Genomic DNA, 22318 nt, shown 5'->3' with positions numbered 1-22318 from the left:
CACTCACAAATACAATTGAAATAAGGGGCGGATGTGTTGGCATCATCACGACATGTTTTGGATAACCAGGGGAGAGGATCTCAGACCCGGTGTTCCCTGTGTGTTACAGAAAGACAGTCTGGGTCAGGGGACGTTTACTAAGATCTTCTGTGGCGTGAGGAAGGAGCTGGGAGACTACGGAGAGATTCACCAGATGGACGTCCTTGTTAAGATCCTGGATAAGGCTCACCGAAACTACTCTGAGGTTGGTCGAGAACCTCTCCTCAACTCCAGCCAACAACATGTAGTGTTATAGAGATGGACTTGGGAGTCTTTTTGCATTGGTTCTTGAAAGGGACATGACTCTTCCATTGCAGTCATTTTATTTAGCACAATGTTTTGCCAAGTAATGTGTTTGTTTTCTATGTTTGGTTACATTTCCTACGATACAATATTTAACTCTGTCTGACGGCTCTTCTCTCTCTTCTCTCCAGTCGTTCTTTGAAGCCGCCAGTATGATGAGCCAGCTATCCCATAAGCACCTGCTCCTCACCTATGGCGTGTGTGTCTGCGGAGAGGAGAGTAAGTGACATTACCAAACTAAATTATACCTCTCACCATTTTACCTCTGTTAGCCTCCCTCTGTCTCCATCCCAACCTTTTCCTCTGTTAGCCTCCCTCTACCTCCATCCCAACCTTTTCCTCTGTTAGTCTACCTCAACCTCCATCACAACCTTTTCCTCTGTTAGCCTACCTCAACCTCCATCCCAACCTTTTCCTCTGTTAGTCTACCTCCATCCCAACCTTTTCCTCTGTTAGCCTACCTCATCCCAACCTTTTCCTCTGTTAGTCTACCTCCATCCCAACCTTTTCCTCTGTTAGTCTACCTCATCCCAACCTTTTCCTCTGTTAGTCTACCTCCATCCCAACCTTTTCCTCTGTTAGTCTACCTCAACCTCCATCCCAACCTTTTCCTCTGTTAGTCTACCTCCATCCCAACCTTTTCCTCTGTTAGTCTACCTCCATCCCAACCTTTTCCTCTGTTAGCCTACCTCAACCTCCATCCCAACCTTTTCCTCTGTTAGTCTACCTCCATCCCAACCTTTTCCTCTGTTAGCCTCCCTCTACCTCCATCCCAACCTTTTCCTCTGTTAGTCTACCTCAACCTCCATCACAACCTTTTCCTCTGTTAGCCTACCTCAACCTCCATCCCAACCTTTTCCTCTGTTAGTCTACCTCCATCACAACCTTTTCCTCTGTTAGTCTACCTCAACCTCCATCACAACCTTTTCCTCTGTTAGTCTACCTCAACCTCCATCACAACCTTTTCCTCTGTTAGTCTACCTCCATCCCAACCTTTTCCTCTGTTAGTCTACCTCAACCTCCATCCCAACCTTTTCCTCTGTTAGTCTACCTCCATCCCAACCTTTTCCTCTGTTAGTCTACCTCCATCCCAACATTTTCCTCTGTTAGTCTACCTCCATCCCAACATTTTCCTCTGTTAGTCTACCTCATCCCAACCTTTTCCTCTGTTAGTCTACCTCATCCCAACCTTTTCCTCTGTTAGTCTACCTCATCCCAACCTTTTCCTCTGTTAGCCTACCTCCATCACAACCTTTTCCTCTGTTAGTCTACCTCCATCCCAACCTTTTCCTCTGTTAGTCTACCTCAACCTCCATCCCAACCTTTTCCTCTGTTAGTCTACCTCAACCTCCATCCCAACCTTTTCCTCTGTTAGTCTACCTCCATCCCAACCTTTTCCTCTGTTAGTCTACCTCATCCCAACCTTTTCCTCTGTTAGTCTACCTCCATCCCAACCTTTTCCTCTGTTAGCCTACCTCAACCTCCATCACAACCTTTTCCTCTGTTAGTCTACCTCCATCCCAACCTTTTCCTCTGTTAGCCTACCTCAACCTCCATCCCAACCTTTTCCTCTGTTAGTCTACCTCCATCCCAACCTTTTCCTCTGTTAGCCTACCTCAACCTCCATCCCAACCTTTTCCTCTGTTAGCCTACCTCAACCTCCATCCCAACCATTTCCTCTGTTAGCCTCCCTCTGTCTCCATCCCAACCTTTTCCTCTGTTAGCCTCCCTCTGTCTCCATCCCAACCTTTTCCTATGTTAGCCTCCCTCTGTCTCCATCCCAACCTTTTCCTCTGTTAGCCTCCCTCTGTCTCCATCCCAACCTTTTTCTCTGTTAGCCTCCCTCTGTCTCCATCCCAACCTTTTCCTCTGTTAGCCTCTGTTAGCAGTTTTAAGCCCCTTTAGTAGATGTGCTACACTGGTCCAGCTGTAATTTGTTGAATTCTAACCCTTTCAGACATGATGGTGCAGGAATATGGGAAGTTTGGCTCCCTGGATACATACCTGAAGAAGAAGAAGAGCTCTGTGAACATCACCTGGAAGCTAGAGGTGGCCAAGCAGCTGGCCTGGGCTATGCATTACCTGGTAAGACCAATCACCTAGTAATCACCCTAATCATAATCACCTGGAAGCTAGAGGTGGCCAAGCAGCTGGCCTGGGCTATGCATTACCTGGTAAGACCAATCACCTAGTAAAACACCCTAATCATAATCACCTGGAAGCTAGAGGTGGCCAAGCAGCTGGCCTGGGCTATGCATTACCTGGTAAGACCAATCACCTAGTAAAACACCCTAATCATAATCATCTGGAAGAAGCTCCATTCATAAGGCCCCACACGGTTCACCGATTGGATGCACTCCCTGAACAGTAAATGGTTTCGGAAAGAAGCCGTCTGCTATGTGTCCTGGGTGGTCTAATGGTCAGCGCTGCGGCCTACATCGCATATACCAGCGTTTTCATGGGTTCAAATCTGACCCAATTCTGATCTTTTTCCACCAATTGATCTTTTGGCCAATCAGATCAGCTCTTTTGCCAATAATTCGGCAAACGATCGGAATGGGCTGCCTGTGTTAAAGCAGCCTATGTGATGCACCCCCCTTATCTTTCCCACTTTCTCTCTCCTCTTTCGCTCTCCTCTTTGTCCAATAAAACATATTAAATACAACTGAATCTGCTAAGTGGCAGATATCTCCATAATGGTGTAACTTTTGTGTTCAATCTGCCACTAATCAGTCCGCCATGTTCAATTTAATAACAGGAGGACAAGAGCCTGGTCCATGGGAACGTGTGTGCCAAGAATGTCCTGTTGATCCGAGAGGAGGACAGGAAGACTGGGAACCCCCCCTTCATCAAACTGAGTGACCCTGGAATCAGCATCACTGTGCTGCCCAAAGATGGTGAGTACCGACCCTTGTATTAGTTATTACAAAGAGATACTGTACTAAGAAATTGTACTTTACTGAACTTTTGCACGTTGTTTTGCAATACTATGTGTAGACTGTTTGGCTTGGTTACACAGCGACACATGGTGCAAGGAGTTTTGGGGGGGTTTGTTCCTAATGTTTTATACACTAAAAGCATACAACGCACAAACAAGAACAGCAGCTCAGGAAGTCAGGAAGGGAGTATATTTAATGTCTGTGTACTCTATGTATTCCCATCCCATCGTCCTGTCCTCCACTGTCCCTCCAGTCCTTGTGGAGCGCATCCCCTGGGTACCTCCAGAGTGTTTAGAGGAGGACAGACATCTGACTCTGGCTACAGATAAGTGGGCCTTCGGCACCACTCTGTGGGAGATCTGTAGTGGAGGAGACAGACCACTCAGCACACTGGACTGCTCCAAGGTAAGGATTTCTGGAGGTGCAATTAACGCTTTTCATGGAATATTTATATTTTGCTATATATATATATTGATATATAATTCTAATATAATTTAATTTAGTTAGTAATGGTAAGCCTTGTGCGAGCCAGAACAGTCTATAGGGCAGGACTCCATCTCCTGTGTCTGTCTCATTGTTGGTATAGCCCCACTGTAAATTACAGTCAAATATCAAGGTGGTTTTTACAAGCATGAAATCAAATCAATTTAAATCTAAGTCGAAGATGTCCAACCTGAGGGTTTTGTGCCTCAGTTTACTGGTATGTTACAGTATGTTATGTTTAGAGAGACATAGTTGATGTACTGTTCTCTTGTCTGGACACTGGGACTAAAACTGTCTTCTGACATTGTCTTCATCAAGTTATTTGTCTTTGTCTTGTTAAAAAACACTATCCAACTGTCATGCACAGCATAATAATCCATTATTAGTAAGGTATTAAGAGTTCCTCTGTTTATAGTTGACGTTATTGTCCTCTGTAGAAACGTCTGTTCTATGAAGACCATCACCAGCTGCCTGCTCCTAAGTGGACAGAGCTGGCCAACCTGATCAACAGCTGTATGGACTATGAGCCGGCCAACAGACCCTCCTTCAGAGCTGTTATCAGAGACCTCAACAGCCTCTTCACACCTGGTCGGTCGTCTCCTCTCTTTCTAGTGCTCTGCAGACTGACAAACATGTCCTACTAGTCATTTCACTGATGCTGTTCCAGTGGCTCGGTGTGTTAAACCATGGCACTGCCAACGTCAGTTCCATTCTCGCACGGACTGCAACATATACTGAATGTAGGCTATTAGGTCACTGTCAGTGTTGACAGTTCTCTGACACTTTTGGGTAAAAATGTATGCTAGATTAGGATGTATGTATGTTTCGGTTTATTTCCAGAAGGTGTTGATTGTGTCCTGTCTCCTGCTGCAGACTATGAGTTGCTGGTGGAGAGTGACATGGTGCCCAACAGGGCCAGAGGGTTTGGGTTCCCAGGGGCCTTTGAGAACCAAAACCCTGCTCAGTTTGAAGAGAGACATCTCATCTTCCTCAAGCAGCTGGGCAAGGTTAGACAACACACACGCCACCACTCTCTGTTTTTCACTCACTCTCTGTCTCTCACTCACTCTCTCTGTCTCTCACTCACTCTCTCTGTCTCTCACTCACTCTCTCTGTCTCTCTGCCACTCTCTGTCTCTCACTCACTCTCTCTGTCTCTCACTCACGCGCTCTGTCTCTCTGTCACTCTCTGTCTCTCACTCACTCTCTCTGTTTCTCACTCACTCTCTCTGTCTCTCACTCACTCTCTCTGTCACTCTCACTCACTCTCTCTGTCACTCTCACTCACTCTCTCTGTCTCTCACTCACTCTCTCTGTCTCTCACTCACTCTCTCTGTCTCTCACTCACTCTCTCTGTCTCTCACTCACTCTCTCTGTCTCACTCACTCTCTCTCTCTCTCACTCACTATCTGTCTCTCACTCACTATCTGTCTCTCACTCACTCTCTGTCTCTCACTCTCTCTCTGTCTCTCACTCTCTCTCTGTCTCTCACTCTCTCTCTGTCTCACTCACTCTCTCTGTCTCTCACTCACTCACTCTCTGTCTCTCACTCACTCACTCTCTCTGTCTCTCACTCACTCTCTCTGTCTCTCACTCACTCTCTCTGTCACTCTCTGTCTCTCACTCACTCTCTGTCTCTCACTCACTCTCTGTCTCTCACTCACTCTCTGTCTCTCACTCACTCTCTCTGTCTCACTCACTCTCTCTCTCTCTCACTCTCTCTGTCTCTCACTCACTATCTGTCTCTCACTCACTCTCTGTCTCTCACTCACTCTCTGTCTCTCTGTCACTCTCTGTCTCTCTCTCACTCTCTGTCTCTCTCTCACTCTCTGTCTCTCTGTCACTCTCTCTGTCTCTCACTCACTCACTATCTGTCTCTCACTCACTCTCTGTCACTCTCTGTCTCTCACTCACTCTCTCTGTAGCTCACTCACTCTCTCTTTCTCAATTCAATTTAAGGGCTTTATTGACATGGGGAACATATGTTTACATTGATAGGGAAGCTGAGATTGGCATGGGGAACATATGTTTACATTGATAGGGAAGCTGAGATTGGCATGGGGAACATATGTTTACATTGATAGGGAAGCTGAGATTGGCATGGGGAACATATGTTTACATTGATAGGGAAGCTGAGATTGGCATGGGGAACATATGTTTACATTGATAGGGAAGCTGAGATTGGCATGGGGAAACATATGTTTACATTGATAGGGAAGCTGAGATTGGCATGGGGAAACATATGTTTACATTGATAGGGAAGCTGAGATTGGCATGGGGAACATATGTTTACATTGATAGGGAAGCTGAGATTGACATGGGGAACATATGTTTACATTGATAGGGAAGCTGAGATTGACATGGGGAACATATGTTTACATTGATAGGGAAGCTGAGATTGGCATGGGGAACATATGTTTACATTGATAGGGAAGCTGAGATTGACATGGGGAACATATGTTTACATTGATAGGGAAGCTGAGATTGGCATGGGGAACATATGTTTACATTGATAGGGAAGCTGAGATTGGCATGGGGAACATATGTTTACATTGATAGGGAAGCTGAGATTGGCATGGGGAAACATATGTTAATGTTGCCAAAGCAAGTGAAGCAGATAATAAACTAAAGTGAAATAAACAAAAAGCAACAGTAAACATTACACTCACAGAAGTTCCCAAAGAATAAATACATTACAAATGTCATATATATATATATACAGCGTTGTAACTATGTACAAATGGTTAAAGTACACAAGGGAAAATAAATAACCCATATTTATGCTTGTATTTACAATGGTGTTTGTCCTTCACTGGTTGACCTTTTCTTGTGGTAACAGGTCACAAATCTTGCTGCTGTGATGTCACACTGTGGTATTTTGCTCAGTAGATATGGGAGTCGCTCTGTCACTCTTTTTCTCTCTTTTCACTCTCTCTGCACATTTTACTCTCTGTAACTCCCTCCCTCTCCACACTTTTTATTCCCCCTCTCTCTCTAACTCATTCTCTCTCTCTCTCTCTCTCTCTCTCTCTCTCTCTCTCTCTCTAACTCATTCTCTCTCTCTCTCTCTCTCTCTCTCTCTCTCTCTCTCTCTCTCTCTCTCTCTCTCTCTAACTCATTCTCTCTCTCTCTCTCTCTCTCTCTAACTCATTCTCTCTCTCTCTCTCTCTCTCTCTCTCTCTCTCTCTCTCTCTAACTCATTCTCTCTCTCTCTCTCTCTCTCTCTCTCTCTCTCTCTCTCTAACTCATTCTCTCTCTCTCTCTCTCTCTCTCTCTCTCTCTCTCTCTCTCTCTCTCTCTCTCTCTCTCTCTCTCTAACTCATTCTCTCTAACTCATTCTCTCTAACTCCCTCCCTCTCCACACTTTTTATTCCCCCTCTCTCTCTAACTCATTCTCTCTCTCTCTCTCTCTCTCATTCTCTCTCTCTCTCTCTCTCTCTCTCTCTCTCTCTCTCTCTAACTCATTCTCTCTCTCTCTCTCTCTCTCTCTCTCTCTCTCTCTCTAACTCATTCTCTCTACTCATTCTCTCTAACTCATTCTCTCTAACTCCCTCCTCTCCTCTCACTTTTTATTCCCCTCTCTCTCTCTAACTCATTCTCTCTTTCTTCTCTCTCTCTCTCTCTCTCTCTCTCTCTCTCTCTCTCTCTCTCTCTCTCAGGGTAACTTTGGCAGTGTGGAGATGTGTAGGTATGACCCTCTGCAGGATAACACTGGGGAGGTTGTGGCAGTCAAGAAGCTGCAGCACAGCACAGCAGAACACCTCCGAGACTTTGAACGGGAGATAGAGATCCTCAAGTCCCTTCAGCATGACAACATCGTCAAGTACAAGGGAGTGTGTTACAGTGCTGGTGAGATTTACCATCATCATAACTAGAGAAACTTAAATCACCAAAGCAGGGATTGGCCCCTTTTCTCCCATTTTCACCTAAAATGATATACCCAAATCTAACTGGCTCCGGACCTGAACCAAGGATATGCATTTTCTTGGTACCATTTGAAAGGAAACTCTTTGAAGTTTGTGGAAATGGGAAATGAATGTAGGAGAATATATATATATTTTTTTACCTTTATTTAACTAGGCAAGTCAGTTAAGAACAAATTCTTATTTTCAATGACAGCCTAGGAACGGTGGGTTAACTGCCTGTTCAGGTGCAGAACGACAGATTTGTACCCTGTCAGCTTGGGGATTTGAACTTGCATCCTTCTGGTTGCTAGTCCAACACTCTAACCACTAGGCTACCCTGGATCTGGTAAAAGATAATACAAAGAAAAAAACATGCTTTTCTTGTTTGTTTCTTGTTTCATCTTTGAAATGCAAGAGAAAGGCCATAATGTATTATTCCAGCCAAGGCACAATTTGGATTCTGGCCACTAGATGACAGCAGTGTACGTGTAAAGTTTTAGACAGATCCAATGAACCATTGCATATCTGTTCAAAATGTTGTCAAGACCGCCCAAATGTGACTAATTGGTTTATTAATACATTTTCAAGTTCATAATTGTACACTCTCCTCAAACAATAGCATGGGTGAATTACCAAGGCAGGAGATCAGTGCATCGTGTCCATTTTGTGAAAGACAGGCCAGGGTTGTGTTTAGTAGCGCAGAGGTTTTCAAACCTTTTCCTCTGGGACCTCCAGATATTTCACAATGTTATTGTAGCCCTGGACTGATTTCCCTAATCAGGGGCTTGTTAATTAGCTGACCAGTTCAATCAGGAAGGCTGAGGGTCCCTGAAGAGAGGGGCCCTCAGCGTACACTGTAATAAGACAATTTGCAAGGTAAAACAAACATCTGTTCTTATTGGACAAGTTCACACTGTAGCTCTCCATAAAAATACAAATAAATGGAATAAGACCCTGATCTCCTCTTCCTCTGTTGTGTTCTCTCTCTGACCCTCTGTTCTCTCTCTGGCCCTCTGTTCTGTGTCTGTCTGACCCTCTGTTCTGTGTCTGTCTGACCCTCTGTTCTGTGTCTGTCTGACCCTCTGTTCTGTCTGTGTCTGTCTGACCCTCTGTTCTGTCTGTGTCTGTCTGACCCTCTGTTCTGTGTCTGTCTGACCCTCTGTTCTGTCTGTGTCTGTCTGACCCTCTCTCTCCCTCCCTCTGTTGGGTGCCTGTCTGACCCTCTTCCTCCCCTAGGCCGGAGGAACCTGCGTCTCATCATGGAGTACCTGCCCTACGGCAGTCTGAGGGACTACCTCATCAAGAACAAGGCCCGCTTCGACTACAAGAAGCTCCTGCACTACGCCTCACAGATCTGCAAGGTACACTACTTCTCTACTCCTGTAATACTGTACTCCTTTAATGCTGTACTCCTTTAATGCTGTACTCCTGTAATGCTGTAATACTGTACTCCTGTACTGCTGTACTCCTGTAATGCTGTACTCCTCTACTCCTGTACTGCTGTACTCCTGTAATGCTGTACTGCTGTACTCCTGTAATGCTGTACTCCTGTAATGCTGTACTCCTGTAATGCTGTACTGCTCTAATCATGTAATGCTGTACTCCTGTAATGCTGTACTCCTCTACTCCTGTAATATTCTCCTGTAATGCTGTACTCCTCTACTCCTGTAATACTGTACTCCTGTATAACTGTAATGCTGTACTCCTCTACCCCTGTAATACTGTACCCCTCTACTCCTGTAATACTGTACTCCTGTAATGCTGTACTCCTCTACTCCTGTAATAATGTACTCCTGTAATGCTGTACTCCTCTGCTCCTGTAATACTGTACTCCTGTAATATTCTCCTGTAATGCTGTACTCCTGTAATACTGTACTCCTGTAATGCTGTACTCCTCTACTCCTGTAATACTGTACTCTTCTACTCCTGTAATGCTGTACTCCTCTACTCCTGTAATACTGTACTCCTGTAATGCTGTACTCCTATAATAATGTGCTCCTGTAATGCTGTACTCCTGTAATGCTGTACTCCTCTACTCCTGTAATACTGTACTCCTGTAATATTCTCCTGTAATGCTGTACTCCTCTACTCCTGTAATGCTGTACTCCTGTAATACTGTACTCCTGTAATGCTGTACTCCTCTACTTGTGTAATACTGTAATATTCTCCTGTAATACTGTACTCCTGTAATACTGTACTCTTGTAATGGTGTACTCCTCTACTCCTGTAATACTGTACTCCTGTAATGGTGTACTCCTCTACTCCTGTAATACTGTAGTCCTGTAATACTGTACTCCTGTAATGGTGTACTCCTCTACTGCTGTAATACTGTACTCCTCTACTCCTGTAATACTGTACTCCTGTAATGCTGTACTCCTCTACTCCTGTAATGCTGTACTCCTGTAATACTGTACTCCTGTAATGCTGTACTCCTCTACTCCTGTAATGTTGTACTCCTGTAATGCTTTACTCCTGTAATACTGTACTCCTCTACTCCTGTAATACTGTACTCCTGTAATATTCTCCTGTACTCCTGTAATACTGTACTCCTCTACTCCTGTAATATTATCCTATAATACTCTACTCCTGTAATACTGTACTCCTGTAATATTCTCCTATAATACTGTACTCCTGTAATACTGTACTCCTGTAATATTCTCCTGTAATGCTGTACTCCTGTAATATTGTCCTGTACTCTTGTACTCCTGTAATACTGTACTCCTGTAATATTCTCCTGTACTCTTGTACTCCTGTAATACTGTACTCCTGTAATATTCTCCTGTACTCTTGTACTCCTGTAATACTGTACTCCTGTAATACTGTACTCCTGTAATATTCTCCTGTACTCTTGTACTCCTGTAATACTGTACTCCTGTAATATTCTCCTGTACTCTTGTACTCCTGTAATATTCTCCTGTACTCTCGTACTCCTGTAATACTGTACTCCTCTACTCCTGTAATACTGTAATATTCTCCTGTACTCTTGTACTCCTGTAATACTGTAATATTCTCCTGTACTCCTGTAATACTGTAATATTCTCCTGTACTCTTGTACTCCTGTAATACTGTACTCCTCTACTCCTGTAATGCTGTACTCCTCTACTCCTGTAATGTTGTACTCCTCTACTCCTGTAATGCTTTACTCCTGTAATATTCTCCTGTACTCTTGTACTCCTGTAATATTCTCCTGTACTCCTGTAATACTGTACTCTACTCCTGTAATACTCTCCTATAATACTGTACTCCTGTAATACTGTACTCCTGTAATGCTGTACTCCTCTACTCCTGTAATGTTGTACTCCTCTACTCCTGTAATGCTTTACTCCTGTAATATTCTCCTGTACTCTTGTACTCCTGTAATACTGTACTCCTCTACTCCTGTAATACTGTACACCTGTAATATTCTCCTGTACTCCTGTAATGCTGTACTCCTGTAATGCTGTAATACTGTACTCCTCTACTCCTGTAATACTGTACTCCTACTCCTGTAATACTGTACTCCTGTAATATTCTCCTGTAATACTGTACTCCTGTAATATTCTCCTGTACTCTTGTACTCCTGTAATACTGTACTCCTTTAATACTGTACTCCTGTAACAATCGCCTGTACTCTTGTACTCCTGTAATACTGTACTCCTGTAATATTCTCCTGTACTCTTGTACTCCTGTAATACTGTACTCCTGTAATATTCTCCTGTACTCTTGTACTCCTCTAATACTGTACTCCTCTACTCCTGTAATACTGTACTCCTGTAATATTCTCCTATAATACTGTACTCCTGTAATACTGTAAAAACAGCTGTTTGGAGATGGTATGTTATACCATCAATCAATCAAATGATGATGATGATAATTGATGTTACGTCATCACTGCTGCTCATCATTACTGAGGTCAAAAGAAACCGGCGGAAAGAAATGTCTCTTACAATGAATTGACCCATCAGTTAATATGTATTTCATCAATATCTATTTGAGAAGTATGTATGTAGATATATTGTTGAGGTATGTGGAGCATCCTTAGGGTTTCCCATGGTAAAACAACAGCCTTTCCTCCACCTGTGTGTTCTGTAGGGCATGGACTACCTGGCGACCAAACGCTACATCCACCGCGACTTGGCCACTCGTAACATCCTGGTAGAGAGTGAGCTGAGGGTGAAGATAGGAGACTTTGGCCTTACCAAGGTCCTGCCTCAGGACAAGGACTACTACACTGTCAGAGAGCCGGGAGAGAGCCCCATCTTCTGGTGAGAAAAGATACCACAACTTTTCTCAGCAGACCGAGGGGAGAATCATACGTTTGTTTCCCTCCAACATCTCTTAGTCTTTTGAATGAGTCTGCGTATTTTTTTCCTGATTTTAAAGTAATCTGGATTTTTCTGACAATCCTCTATGTAATTATTTTGTGTGTGAGTTTATTTGACTTTGTTGTGTTGAAGGTATGCCCCGGAGTCTCTGACAGAGAGTAAGTTTTCAGTGGGCTCTGACATGTGGAGCTTTGGAGTGGTCCTCTATGAGCTGTTCAGTGACAAGAACTGCAGTCCTCCGGCAGTACGTATCTTCTTCTGCTCCTCTTCTTCCACCTCACACTTTCACTTTTCATCTGTAATGCTTTAATGCCTCGTCTGTCAACCTTTCTCCCTTTGATGCCTCGTCTGTCAACCTTTCTCTCTTTAATGCCTCGTCTGTCAACCTTTCTCTCTTTAATGCCTCGTCTGTCAACCTTTCTCTCTTTAATGCCTCGTCTGTCAACCTTTCTCTCTTTAATGCCTCGTCTGTCAACCTTTCTCTCTTTAATGCCTCTGTCAACCTGTCAACCTTTCTCTCTTTAATGCCTCGTCTGTCAACCTTTCTCTCTTTAATGCCTCGTCTGTCAACCTTTCTCTCTTTAATGCCTCGTCTGTCAACCTTTCTCTCTTTAATGCCTCTTTGATGCCTGTCAACCTTTCTCTCTTTAATGCCTCGTCTGTCAACCTTTCTCTCTTTGATGCCTCGTCTGTCAACCTTTCTCTCTTTAATGCCTCGTCTGTCAACCTTTCTCTCTTTAATGCCTCGTCTGTCAACCTTTCTCTCTTTGATGCCTCTCTCTGTCAACCTTTCTCTCTTTGATGCCTCGTCTGTCAACCTTTCTCTCTTTGATGCCTCGTCTGTCAACCTTTCTCTCTTTGATGCCTCGCCTCTGTCAACCTTTCTCTCTTTGATGCCTCGTCTGTCAACCTTTCTCTCTTTGATGCCTCGTCTGTCAACCTTTCTCTCTTTAATGCCTCGTCTGTCAACCTTTCTCCTCTTTAATGCCTCGTCTGTCAACCTTTCTCTCTTTGATGCCTCGTCTGTCAACCTTTCTCTCTTTGATGCCTCGTCTGTCAACCTTTCTCTCTTTGATGCCTCGTCAACCTTTCTCTCTTTGTCAACCTTTCTCTCTTTGATGCCTCGTCTGTCAACCTTTCTCTCTTTGATGCCTCGTCTGTCAACCTTTCTCTCTTTGATGCCTCGTCTGTCAACCTTTCTCTCTTTGATGCCTCGTCTGTCAACCTTTCTCTCTTTGATGCCTCGTCTGTCAACCTTTCTCTCTTTGATGCCTCCTTTCTCTCTTTGATGCCTCTGTCAACCTTTCTCTCTTTGATGCCTCGTCTGTCAACCTTTCTCTCTTTGATGCCTCGTCTGTCAACCTTTCTCTCTTTGATGCCTCATCTGTCAACCTTTCTCTCTTTAATGCCTCGTCTGTCAACCTTTCTCCCTTTGATGCCTCGTCTGTCAACCTTTCTCTCTTTAATGCCTCGTCTGTCAACCTTTCTCCCTTTGATGCCTCGTCTGTCAACCTTTCTCTCTTTAATGCCTCGTCTGTCAACCTTTCTCCCTTTGATGCCTCGTCTGTCAACCTTTCTCTCTTTGATGCCTCGTCTGTCAACCTTTCTCTCTTTGATGCCTCGTCTGTCAACCTTTCTCTCTTTGATGCCTCGTCTGTCAACCTTTCTCTCTTTGATGCCTCGTCTGTCAACCTTTCTCTCTTTGATGCCGCCTCTGTCTCAGTCTGTCAACCTTTCTCTCTTTGATGCCGCCTCTGTCTCAGTCTGTCAACCTTTCTCTCTTTGATGCCGCCTCTGTCAACCTTTCTCTCTTTGATGCCTCCTCTGTCAACCTTTCTCTCTTTGATGCCTCCTCTGTCAACCTTTCTCTCTTTGATGCCTCCTCTGTCAACCTTTCTCTCTTTGATGCCTCCTCTGTCAACCTTTCTCTCTTTGATGCCTCCTCTGTCAACCTTTCTCTCTTTGATGCCTCCTCTGTCAACCTTTCTCTCTTTGATGCCTCCTCTGTCAACCTTTCTCTCTTTGATGCCGCCTCTGTCTCAGTCTGTCAACCTTTCTCTCTTTAATGCCTCGTCTGTCAACCTTTCTCTCTTTGATGCCGCCTCTGTCAACCTTTCTCTCTTTGATGCCGCCTCTGTCTCAGTCTGTCAACCTTTCTCTCTTTGATGCCTCTCTGTCAACCTTTCTCTCTTTGATGCCGCCTCTGTCAACCTTTCTCTCTTTGATGCCTCGTCTGTCAACCTTTCTCTCTTTGATGCCGCCTCTGTCTCAGTCTGTCAACCTTTCTCTCTTTGATGCCGCCTCTGTCTCAGTCTGTCAACCTTTCTCTCTTTAATGCCGCCTCTGTCAACCTTTCTCTCTTTGATGCCGCCTCTGTCAACCTTTCTCTCTTTGATGCCTCCTCTGTCTCAGTCTGTCAACCTTTCTCTCTTTGATGCCGCCTCTGTCTCAGTCTGTCAACCTTTCTCTCTTTGATGCCGCCTCTGTCTCAGTCTGTCAACCTTTCTCTCTTTGATGCCTCCTCTGTCAACCTTTCTCTCTTTGATGCCTCCTCTGTCAACCTTTCTCTCTTTGATGCCTCCTCTGTCAACCTTTCTCTCTTTGATGCCTTCTCTGTCAACCTTTCTCTCTTTGATGCCTCCTCTGTCAACCTTTCTCTCTTTGATGCCTCCTCTGTCAACCTTTCTCTCTTTGATGCCTCCTCTGTCAACCTTTCTCTCTTTGATGCCTCCTCTGTCAACCCTTCTCTCTTTGATGCCTCCTCTGTCAGTCAGTCAACCTTTCTCTCTTTGATGTTGCTTACTGTGGAAAGAGCTTGAATAACACTTGTTATATTCATAATTATATCTATTGAGACGTTCTTATCCCACTGTGGTCTATGTACAAGGTTTATAGATAATTCCACTAATGCATTTCTCTTTGCAAATTTGATTAGTTTACCTGCCATCCTGCTGTAATTAACACATCTCTTACCGCCACTTCCCACTCTCCCCCTACTCCTCCTCCCTTTTCCTCCTCCTCCTTCTCCCTCCCTCTCCTCCCCTCATCATCATCATCCTCCCCCTATTTCTCATCCTGCTCCTCTTTCTCACCCCCCCTCCTCCTCTCCAGGCGTTCATGGATAAGATGGGCCGTGACAAGCAGGGTCAGATGATAGTGTATCACCTCATAGATCTCCTGAAGAAAGGATACAGACTGCCTGCTCCCCAGGGATGCCCTGAGGAGGTGAGTCTGTCTGTCTAATTTAGTGTCCCTCTGATTGCAACGTAACCTTGAGCCTCCCTCTGTACCCCTCAGATTCAGCACATGATGACCGAGTGCTGGAACATTGACCCAGCCCTGCGGCCCACCTTCAAGAAGTTAGCCCAGACCGTGGACATGTTCCGGGACAGTAAGGAGGGCTGAGGAACCCTTCCTGGAGGTCTCTGCTGGAGGGGCCTGGCCCAGCCCACACCGATCACCTGGGTTGTGTTCATTAGGCACCAAACGGACTGAAAGGGATTACCTGGACTTGTCCAATAAGAAACGCTCAGTTTCCTTTTCTGTTGCAAAGCGCTTTGCTATGGTGTGCCCTAATGAATACATCCCTGACGACGCCTCAACTCTAAAAGACAACGACATTGAAGTCACCTGACCCAACCGTCTTCTGGAGCAGAGCGCAGAAAACGGGGGAGTATTACCAATGGCATTCTGGGACAAAGTCTCAAAAATGGTCTACTTTGTGATCAAACCTAGCCACTTTCTCAGGGATTCTGGGGATCTCTGAAATTACCATATGCTGTTACTTTGTTGCCGTCATTTCTCCATTTGGAGATGTTTTCACTGTTCGACTTCTTTCAGACTCGGACTCTCTCCAGCACAGAACACCCAGCTGTTGATGATGTGTTAAAGGCGACACAGAACACCCAGCTGTTGATGATGTGTTAAAGGCAACACAGAACACCCAGCTGTTGATGATGTGTTAAAGGCAACACAGAACACCCAGCTGTTGATGATGTGTTAAAGGCAACACAGAACACCCAGCTGTTGATGATGTGTTAAAGGCGACACAGAACACCCAGCTGTTGATGATGTGTTAAAGGCAACACAGAACACCCAGCTGTTGATGATGTGTTAAAGGCAACACAGAACACCCAGCTGTTGATGATGTGTTAAAGGCAACACAGAAGGCACGTGAGGGAAAGCAACACAGAATATGTACTGTACAGTTAGTAAAGGATGTTCAACTGCCTTCTTCCTTAACTCAAGTGGATTATGTCAAACCACATTTCTCTTTTTCACCTAAGGGAAGAACTAATAAAGCAATACAAAGACGTGGGAGGAAAGGGTGATGAAAAAACAATGAAGGGAGATGTTTGACAAAGGGTGCAACCTTTATTTATGTTTTCTCTAAGCACCCGCCTACTTATCATACCCTGAAATCTTGGGCTATTGCAAAGTAACATGCAGAAGGAATTGTTTACTTGTGTGCTTCCCCTTTTATAATATTCTATAACTTCACGAGTCTAGGATGCTGTGCACTGCCAGTTGGAAAATGTCTTCATTATAGTGTCGCTACATAGCAATATTTGGAATGAGACTGACTAAAATGGTGTAGGTGAAAGCATCAACAGACGAGAAGTGCAGAGATGAGGTGGAATTTCAGTTCATGGACATTTAAGTAAGTATGCAGGTAGCCTAGCGGTTAGAGCAAACGGTCTCTGGTTCGAATATCCAAGCCGACAAGGTGAAAAACTGTCCATGTGCCCTTGAGCGAAGTACTTAATTTACTCCAGGGGCGTTGTACTACTGTGGTTGACCCTGTAAAACAGCACATTTCACTACACCTATCTGGTGTGTAACAAAACACATAGTGACCTGTCCTGTGACAAAACACATAGTGACCTGTCCTGTGACAAAACACATAGTGACCTGTCCTGTGACAAAACACATAGTGACCTGTCCTGTGACAAAACACATAGTGACCTGTCCTGTGACAAAACACATAGTGACCTGTCCTGTGACAAAACACATAGTGACCTGTCCTGTGACAAAACACATAGTGACCTGTCCTGTGACAAAACACATAGTGACCTGTCCTGTGACAAAACACATAGTGACCTGTCCTGTGACAAAACACATAGTGACCTGTCCTGTAACAAAACACATAGTGACCTGTCCTGTGACAAAACACATAGTGACCTGTCCTGTGACAAAACACATAGTGACCTGTCCTGTGACAAAACACATAGTGACCTGTCCTGTGACCTGTCCATACAGAGTCGTCGTGAAGAACATGCCCATAGAGATGCAATGTAATGCTGTCTTTAATTCTGTCAGAGTGACTCTATGATCTGTAACTGTAAAGCAGCGACGTGGGCTGACAGGCTGTGTTTGTCCCACTACTCTATGGTAATAATGGAGTTTAATCCAGCGATCATCAACTAGATCCAGAAGCAGATATGTTTTCTTTTCTTGAGCGGATGGTCAGAGGGTTGGAACATAATTACAAATCATTTGTGAACAGCAAATTGACCGCAAGAAGCAGCACAGACAGATGTTTTGTCTAAAACATCATCATTTCAAACCTTCCTTAAATTTGTATACGATCACATTGTGTCTAATATGCATGGGAATACAGATTTCTTACACATTTTTTTACAACATTTTTGCTCAGAATAAAACCACCCATGGTTCAAATTTGGCCCACGGGCCGCCAGTTGGGGAACCCTGGTTTAATCTGTCTGCTTGTTTGTTGCTGTCTACCTTTTATTGAATGTTATGGTAGCTGTGCTGACAGTCATACATGATGCCGTCATGTCAAGGTGTTTTGTGTGAACATGTTTTTTTTTCATTAAAAAATCATAACATGATCATGAAGAAATGGGAAGTATTTAGAAAAAAACCCTAAGCCAGTATTTCCCTGTGTTTGCGTGTTGAATGTAAATCTGCTGTTGTTGAATATGAATAATAATCCAATGGCTAAATTGATTGTAAACTATCAGCTATTTTATATCAAAGCAGTCAATGTTATTGCAGAACTGGTCAGAAATGGCTTTTGTTGCTTTGGGTAACTTTCATGTTTTTTATTTATAAGAGAGCCACTATTAAAGTTGAACTGCAATGTTATTTGGTTGTAGTCATCCTGTCTTGCCTCACATTAAACATATTAGATTGATCAGTGGCTCGTCTCTGTTAACGTCTCCGTCTACACTGTACAGTCAGCTCTCAAATATCATTTACACACAGTGAAGACGCTCGCAGCTCCTCCTGAGAGAGACACGGTGAAGATGCTCGCAGTTCCTCCTGAGAGAGACATGGTGAAGATGCTCGCAGTTCCATCCTGAGAGAAACACGGTGAAGATGCTCGCAGCTCCTCCTGAGAGAGACACGGTGAAGATGCTCGCAGTTCCTCCTGAGAGAGACATGGTGAAGATGCTCGCAGTTCCTCCTGAGAGAAACACGGTGAAGATGCTCGCAGCTCCTCCTGAGAGAGACACGGTGAAGATGCTCGCAGCTCCTCCTGAGAGAGAAACAGTGAAGATGCTCGCAGCTCCTCCTGAGAGAGACACGGTGAAGATGCTTGCAGTTCCTCCTGAGAGAGACACAGTGAAGATGCTCGCAGTTCCTCCTGAGAGAGACACAGTGAAGATGCTCGCAGCTCCTCCTGAGAGAGAAACAGTGAAGATGCTCGCAGCTCCTCCTGAGAGAAACACATGGTGAAGATGCTCGCAGCTCCTCCTGAGAGAGACAGTGAAGATGCTCGCAGCTCCTCCTGAGAGAGACAGTGAAGATGCTCGCAGCTCCTCCTGAGAGAAACAGTGAAGATGCTCGCAGCTCCTCCTGAGTGAGACATGTCTCCTCAATGCCTTACAGGTAAAATACAGGCAATTGTCTTTCATGATCGCTTTGAGACTAAATGGGGTTGAATCGTCATGAGTAAACTAGCTTTGAGGTCTGTCACAGGTACACCTGGGTAGTGGTGCTAAGTGTAACCGATGTTCTGTAGAAGCGTGGTAGTCATTGCAATAACCATGATTGTGACTGATGGATCAGTGGTTTTACCTCTGGTAGAATGCACGTATGAAATCATTCATTTTTATTAGAATAATAAATATCTTCATAATGCAATAGCATTATGTACATTTTCTTTTTTTTTAGCTTTTCCATTGAGTGGATGAGACATTTTGACATGGACAAGATGTGATTTCCAAAAGATACTTTATATTGATATTTGATTAGTTTAACATTTTACATACACAACATTTTTTTCTCAGTATTGTAATGGGGTATTTGTGGTGGGTTGTTACATTTTCATGTCATTGAAACTATTTTATTTCTCAGGGAAGTACAATGATGCTCTTGCTTCAGTAGCAAAGTCATGAATTTAACGATGAGACAAAATTTGAGCAATTAAAATTAAATGTAAACTATTTTCCTTTCACAATATACAGAAAAGTATACAAAGCCGTTTTCAAAGTTCCCCCCATCAACAACCCAAACCTTGTGATTATCTGGAAACACTGAAATTAAAATGTAAAACTGCTGTCTCTCACACCCAGTCCATCAACACAGAGAGAAGGCGGAGCTCTCCTCACCCTGTACAGAAAGGAGAATTTGAGCAACATTCTCCGTTCTGTACAGGGGGAGCTCCCTCAGCCAGTGTCCACCTCCACTACCTCTGTACTACCCCAGTCTCACTCAGCACAGACGCCCAATGTCATTCTTAGTGCAACCCTGGTTACAGCACATGCCAGCTAAGCCCAGGGAAAAGTTCCTCTTTTGTCTGTCGCGGCGTGGCCAGTTGATGCTCGGGTTCTTGGCCACTCCTCCCAGCGCTGAAGCCTGGTTCTGAAGCCCCTCGCTGGGGTTGACATCAACCATTAACCCCCTATGGTCTCCCACTCCGCCCAAGAGTGAGAGCAGGTCTGCCAGGGAGGATGAGGAGGAGAGCTGGAGAGGGTGGTCTGCTGCCTGGTCTAGACCATGTCCGTGAGGCCAGTTGATTCTGCTGTCCTCGCCCTCTGTGACATCACTGTAGGAACCGGGCTGGAAGGGATCTGGAAGGAGTCAGAGCAGAGGGAGTGGTACAGTTGGTGTTGACACCCGTTTTATTTTTATAATTTTTTTTGGGGGGGGTTAAGATCTCCACTGCATAGACTAATGTGAATACTGGTACAAAGTGAATACATAAAATGCCTGAAAATCCCTCCAAAATACAAAATGAGTTGGGTTCTTTTTTTCTACTTTTCCCACCATGTGTCAAGACACCTTAACAATTAATATATGGGAAAATCAGAGGTCCTAGACTGTTTCTGCATGGATAGCAATCTCAGAAACCATGCTGAGTGCCATGCGGACACACCTGGCTAAATTAATTGAAAGAGCTCTGAACAACCGTTGAATAGGAAATTACAAATTAGCCTAACTGACACAATTAACCTATGATTGCATTTCAATTAGGCTACTTCTCAGTAATCAGGGTACCCTTTTCTTTGAGGCAAAAGTAGGGCACGCTCATTTTCCAATCAAGGAGCTGTCTGTGGTGCTGAAGTGGCATTATCAAGCAGATTAGGTTTCTTCGGCGTTCTCGGACAAAATACTACTTCCAAATATGTGACTTTCGAAACGTTAGGAAACAACTTTGATTTTAGAATATAGCTACTGTTTTAACTTTAACACAATGGAAATTAATAATGTAGCTCATGTTAAAGTTGTTTTTTTAATCAGCTTTCAAAAACGTTCGCATGAAAGTAACAAGATTATACAGCAGCTGCGAATAAAAGTCCGTTTTACCAGTTCAACATGACCGACGAGTGTTTGCACTTAGAAGACCGTAAATGATGTTTTAGCAGACGTACCCAAGTGTTCGTCTAAGGATCGTTTCCAACGGGACCCGCCGCACGTGAAGATAACGGCTCTAATAAACTCTCTGCCGCACAGTTTCACCCCGTAGTCTCGTGATAGGCTTTGAGCGCTCGCACACAAGAACAAACTACCAACACACACAAGGATCACAGTAGTAAGCTTTAGAGGCATTTTCAGTTAAAGAAGTAGAGCTGGTTTCGTTGTAGAGATCAACTGAAGTCGCCCTAGCGTGCAGTCCTGGTGCAAGTGTGAAGAGTTTCTTTAGATGCTGTTGCTACTCTATCAGTCAACGTTTTCTGTCAATGTAGACGTCAGTAGGATATCATGAAGTGACTCTCTCGCTACCATTTGCAGCTTCTTATAGTCTCTACCCCTCACCATCTTGTGTGCGAGTCATGATATCCTACTCTCCATACACATCAACCTGATGCCAACTCCCCTTCCTCCCCAACATGCTCGCTTACACACGCGCACACATACCACGCATACGCGTACATTGCATACACACCTACGCACGCACACACTTAGATGTGTAATAATTAATGACCTCATATTTTTAGTTTTTCAGTATTCCGAGTATAATTTCTTTCATATGTCAGAATTACAGTGAAATATCTGTGTTTGGGTCGTTGTGGTTCTAGAGAAACAGCTCAGAGCTAAACACCTGAGACTGGCTCCAATCAAATCTTAATCTACAATAAACAACTTGTGTTGTAAATGATGACAGGCTAATAACTGACCCTGTGTGTGTGTGTGTGTGTGTGTGTGTGTGTGTGTGTGTGTGTGTGTGTGTGTGTGTGTGTGTGTGTGTGTGTGTGTGTGTGTGTGTGTGTGTGTGTGTGTGTGTGTGTGTGTGTGTGTGTGTGTGTGGAGATGGTACTATGACAGCAGAAAATGAATAATTTCTGTGGAAATGGATGGATACGATTTTTTTCTATTTGAGAAAGTAAACTTTGTCAAGAGAAATATCAGACCATTGTCTTTTATTCAAGTTAGGGAAAGTATCATCATCATGACATCAGTACTGAAAAACAAATGTCCATGAATAGGTTACATACTATGTTCAATGTACTGAGATACAGTGCCTTATACCGCTGCACCACTCGGGATCAATAACTTCTTTAAATGTCCAAATACAATAAAGAGACTATGAATGTAAAGCGCTGGTACTTTGGCAATACTTGTTAGCCAAAAGAAGGTACATGATATGATATATATAGTGCACATGTATTAAAAGATAAATTAGACTGTTCTTTTTACAAACACTGTGGACAGTTATGCATGGATAAGTATTGACTTCAACTGGTGAGCAATTCAGGTCACTTGTAATGTGGGCACATTCTAAGGGTTTCTATATCTGGGCACCGTTGGTGTGGATTATTCTAAAACAGTACAGATTCCGATACAACAATAATTTCTCGTTCACCTCAATAAGTGTCCTCTATGGATATCTACCTCACTTGTTTTGGCAATGTTAACACGTTTCCCATGTCAATAAA

At 44.0% G+C, this 22318-nt stretch overlaps 2 protein-coding genes across 3 annotated transcripts in view; one reads left to right on the top strand and one right to left on the bottom strand.

The window, feature by feature from the left end:
• LOC112257378 (tyrosine-protein kinase JAK2-like) overlaps positions 1–17219 on the top strand; it is a 68597-nt gene extending 51378 nt beyond the window's left edge. For both annotated transcript variants that reach the window (XM_042326544.1, XM_042326545.1), the window contains exons 12-24: positions 110–244; positions 474–561; positions 2300–2427; positions 3101–3239; positions 3535–3686; positions 4202–4352; positions 4638–4771; positions 7423–7612; positions 8905–9029; positions 11740–11912; positions 12105–12216; positions 15084–15197; positions 15270–17219. In XM_042326544.1, the coding sequence (XP_042182478.1) occupies positions 110–244; positions 474–561; positions 2300–2427; positions 3101–3239; positions 3535–3686; positions 4202–4352; positions 4638–4771; positions 7423–7612; positions 8905–9029; positions 11740–11912; positions 12105–12216; positions 15084–15197; positions 15270–15377 (1749 nt within the window). In that variant the 3' untranslated portion in view covers positions 15378–17219. The remainder of the gene's footprint in view (positions 1–109; positions 245–473; positions 562–2299; positions 2428–3100; positions 3240–3534; positions 3687–4201; positions 4353–4637; positions 4772–7422; positions 7613–8904; positions 9030–11739; positions 11913–12104; positions 12217–15083; positions 15198–15269) is intronic.
• Positions 17220–19174: 1955 nt separating this feature from the next.
• On the bottom strand, positions 19175–21213 carry LOC112259298 (relaxin-3-like). Its single transcript, XM_024434019.2, has 2 exons — positions 20813–21213; positions 19175–20011 (listed from the first exon to the last, which is right to left on the bottom strand). Exons 1-2 carry the CDS (start codon positions 20988–20990, stop codon positions 19653–19655), a joined length of 537 nt encoding a protein of 178 aa, XP_024289787.1. The 5' UTR covers positions 20991–21213; the 3' UTR covers positions 19175–19652.
• Positions 21214–22318: the final 1105 nt, after the last annotated feature.

This window comes from Oncorhynchus tshawytscha, linkage group LG09 (assembly GCF_018296145.1).
Source record: "Oncorhynchus tshawytscha isolate Ot180627B linkage group LG09, Otsh_v2.0, whole genome shotgun sequence".
Taxonomy (NCBI): domain Eukaryota; kingdom Metazoa; phylum Chordata; class Actinopteri; order Salmoniformes; family Salmonidae; genus Oncorhynchus; species Oncorhynchus tshawytscha.
Note: the sequence above shows the minus strand (reverse complement) of the source record. Positions and strands in the feature narration are given on the sequence as shown.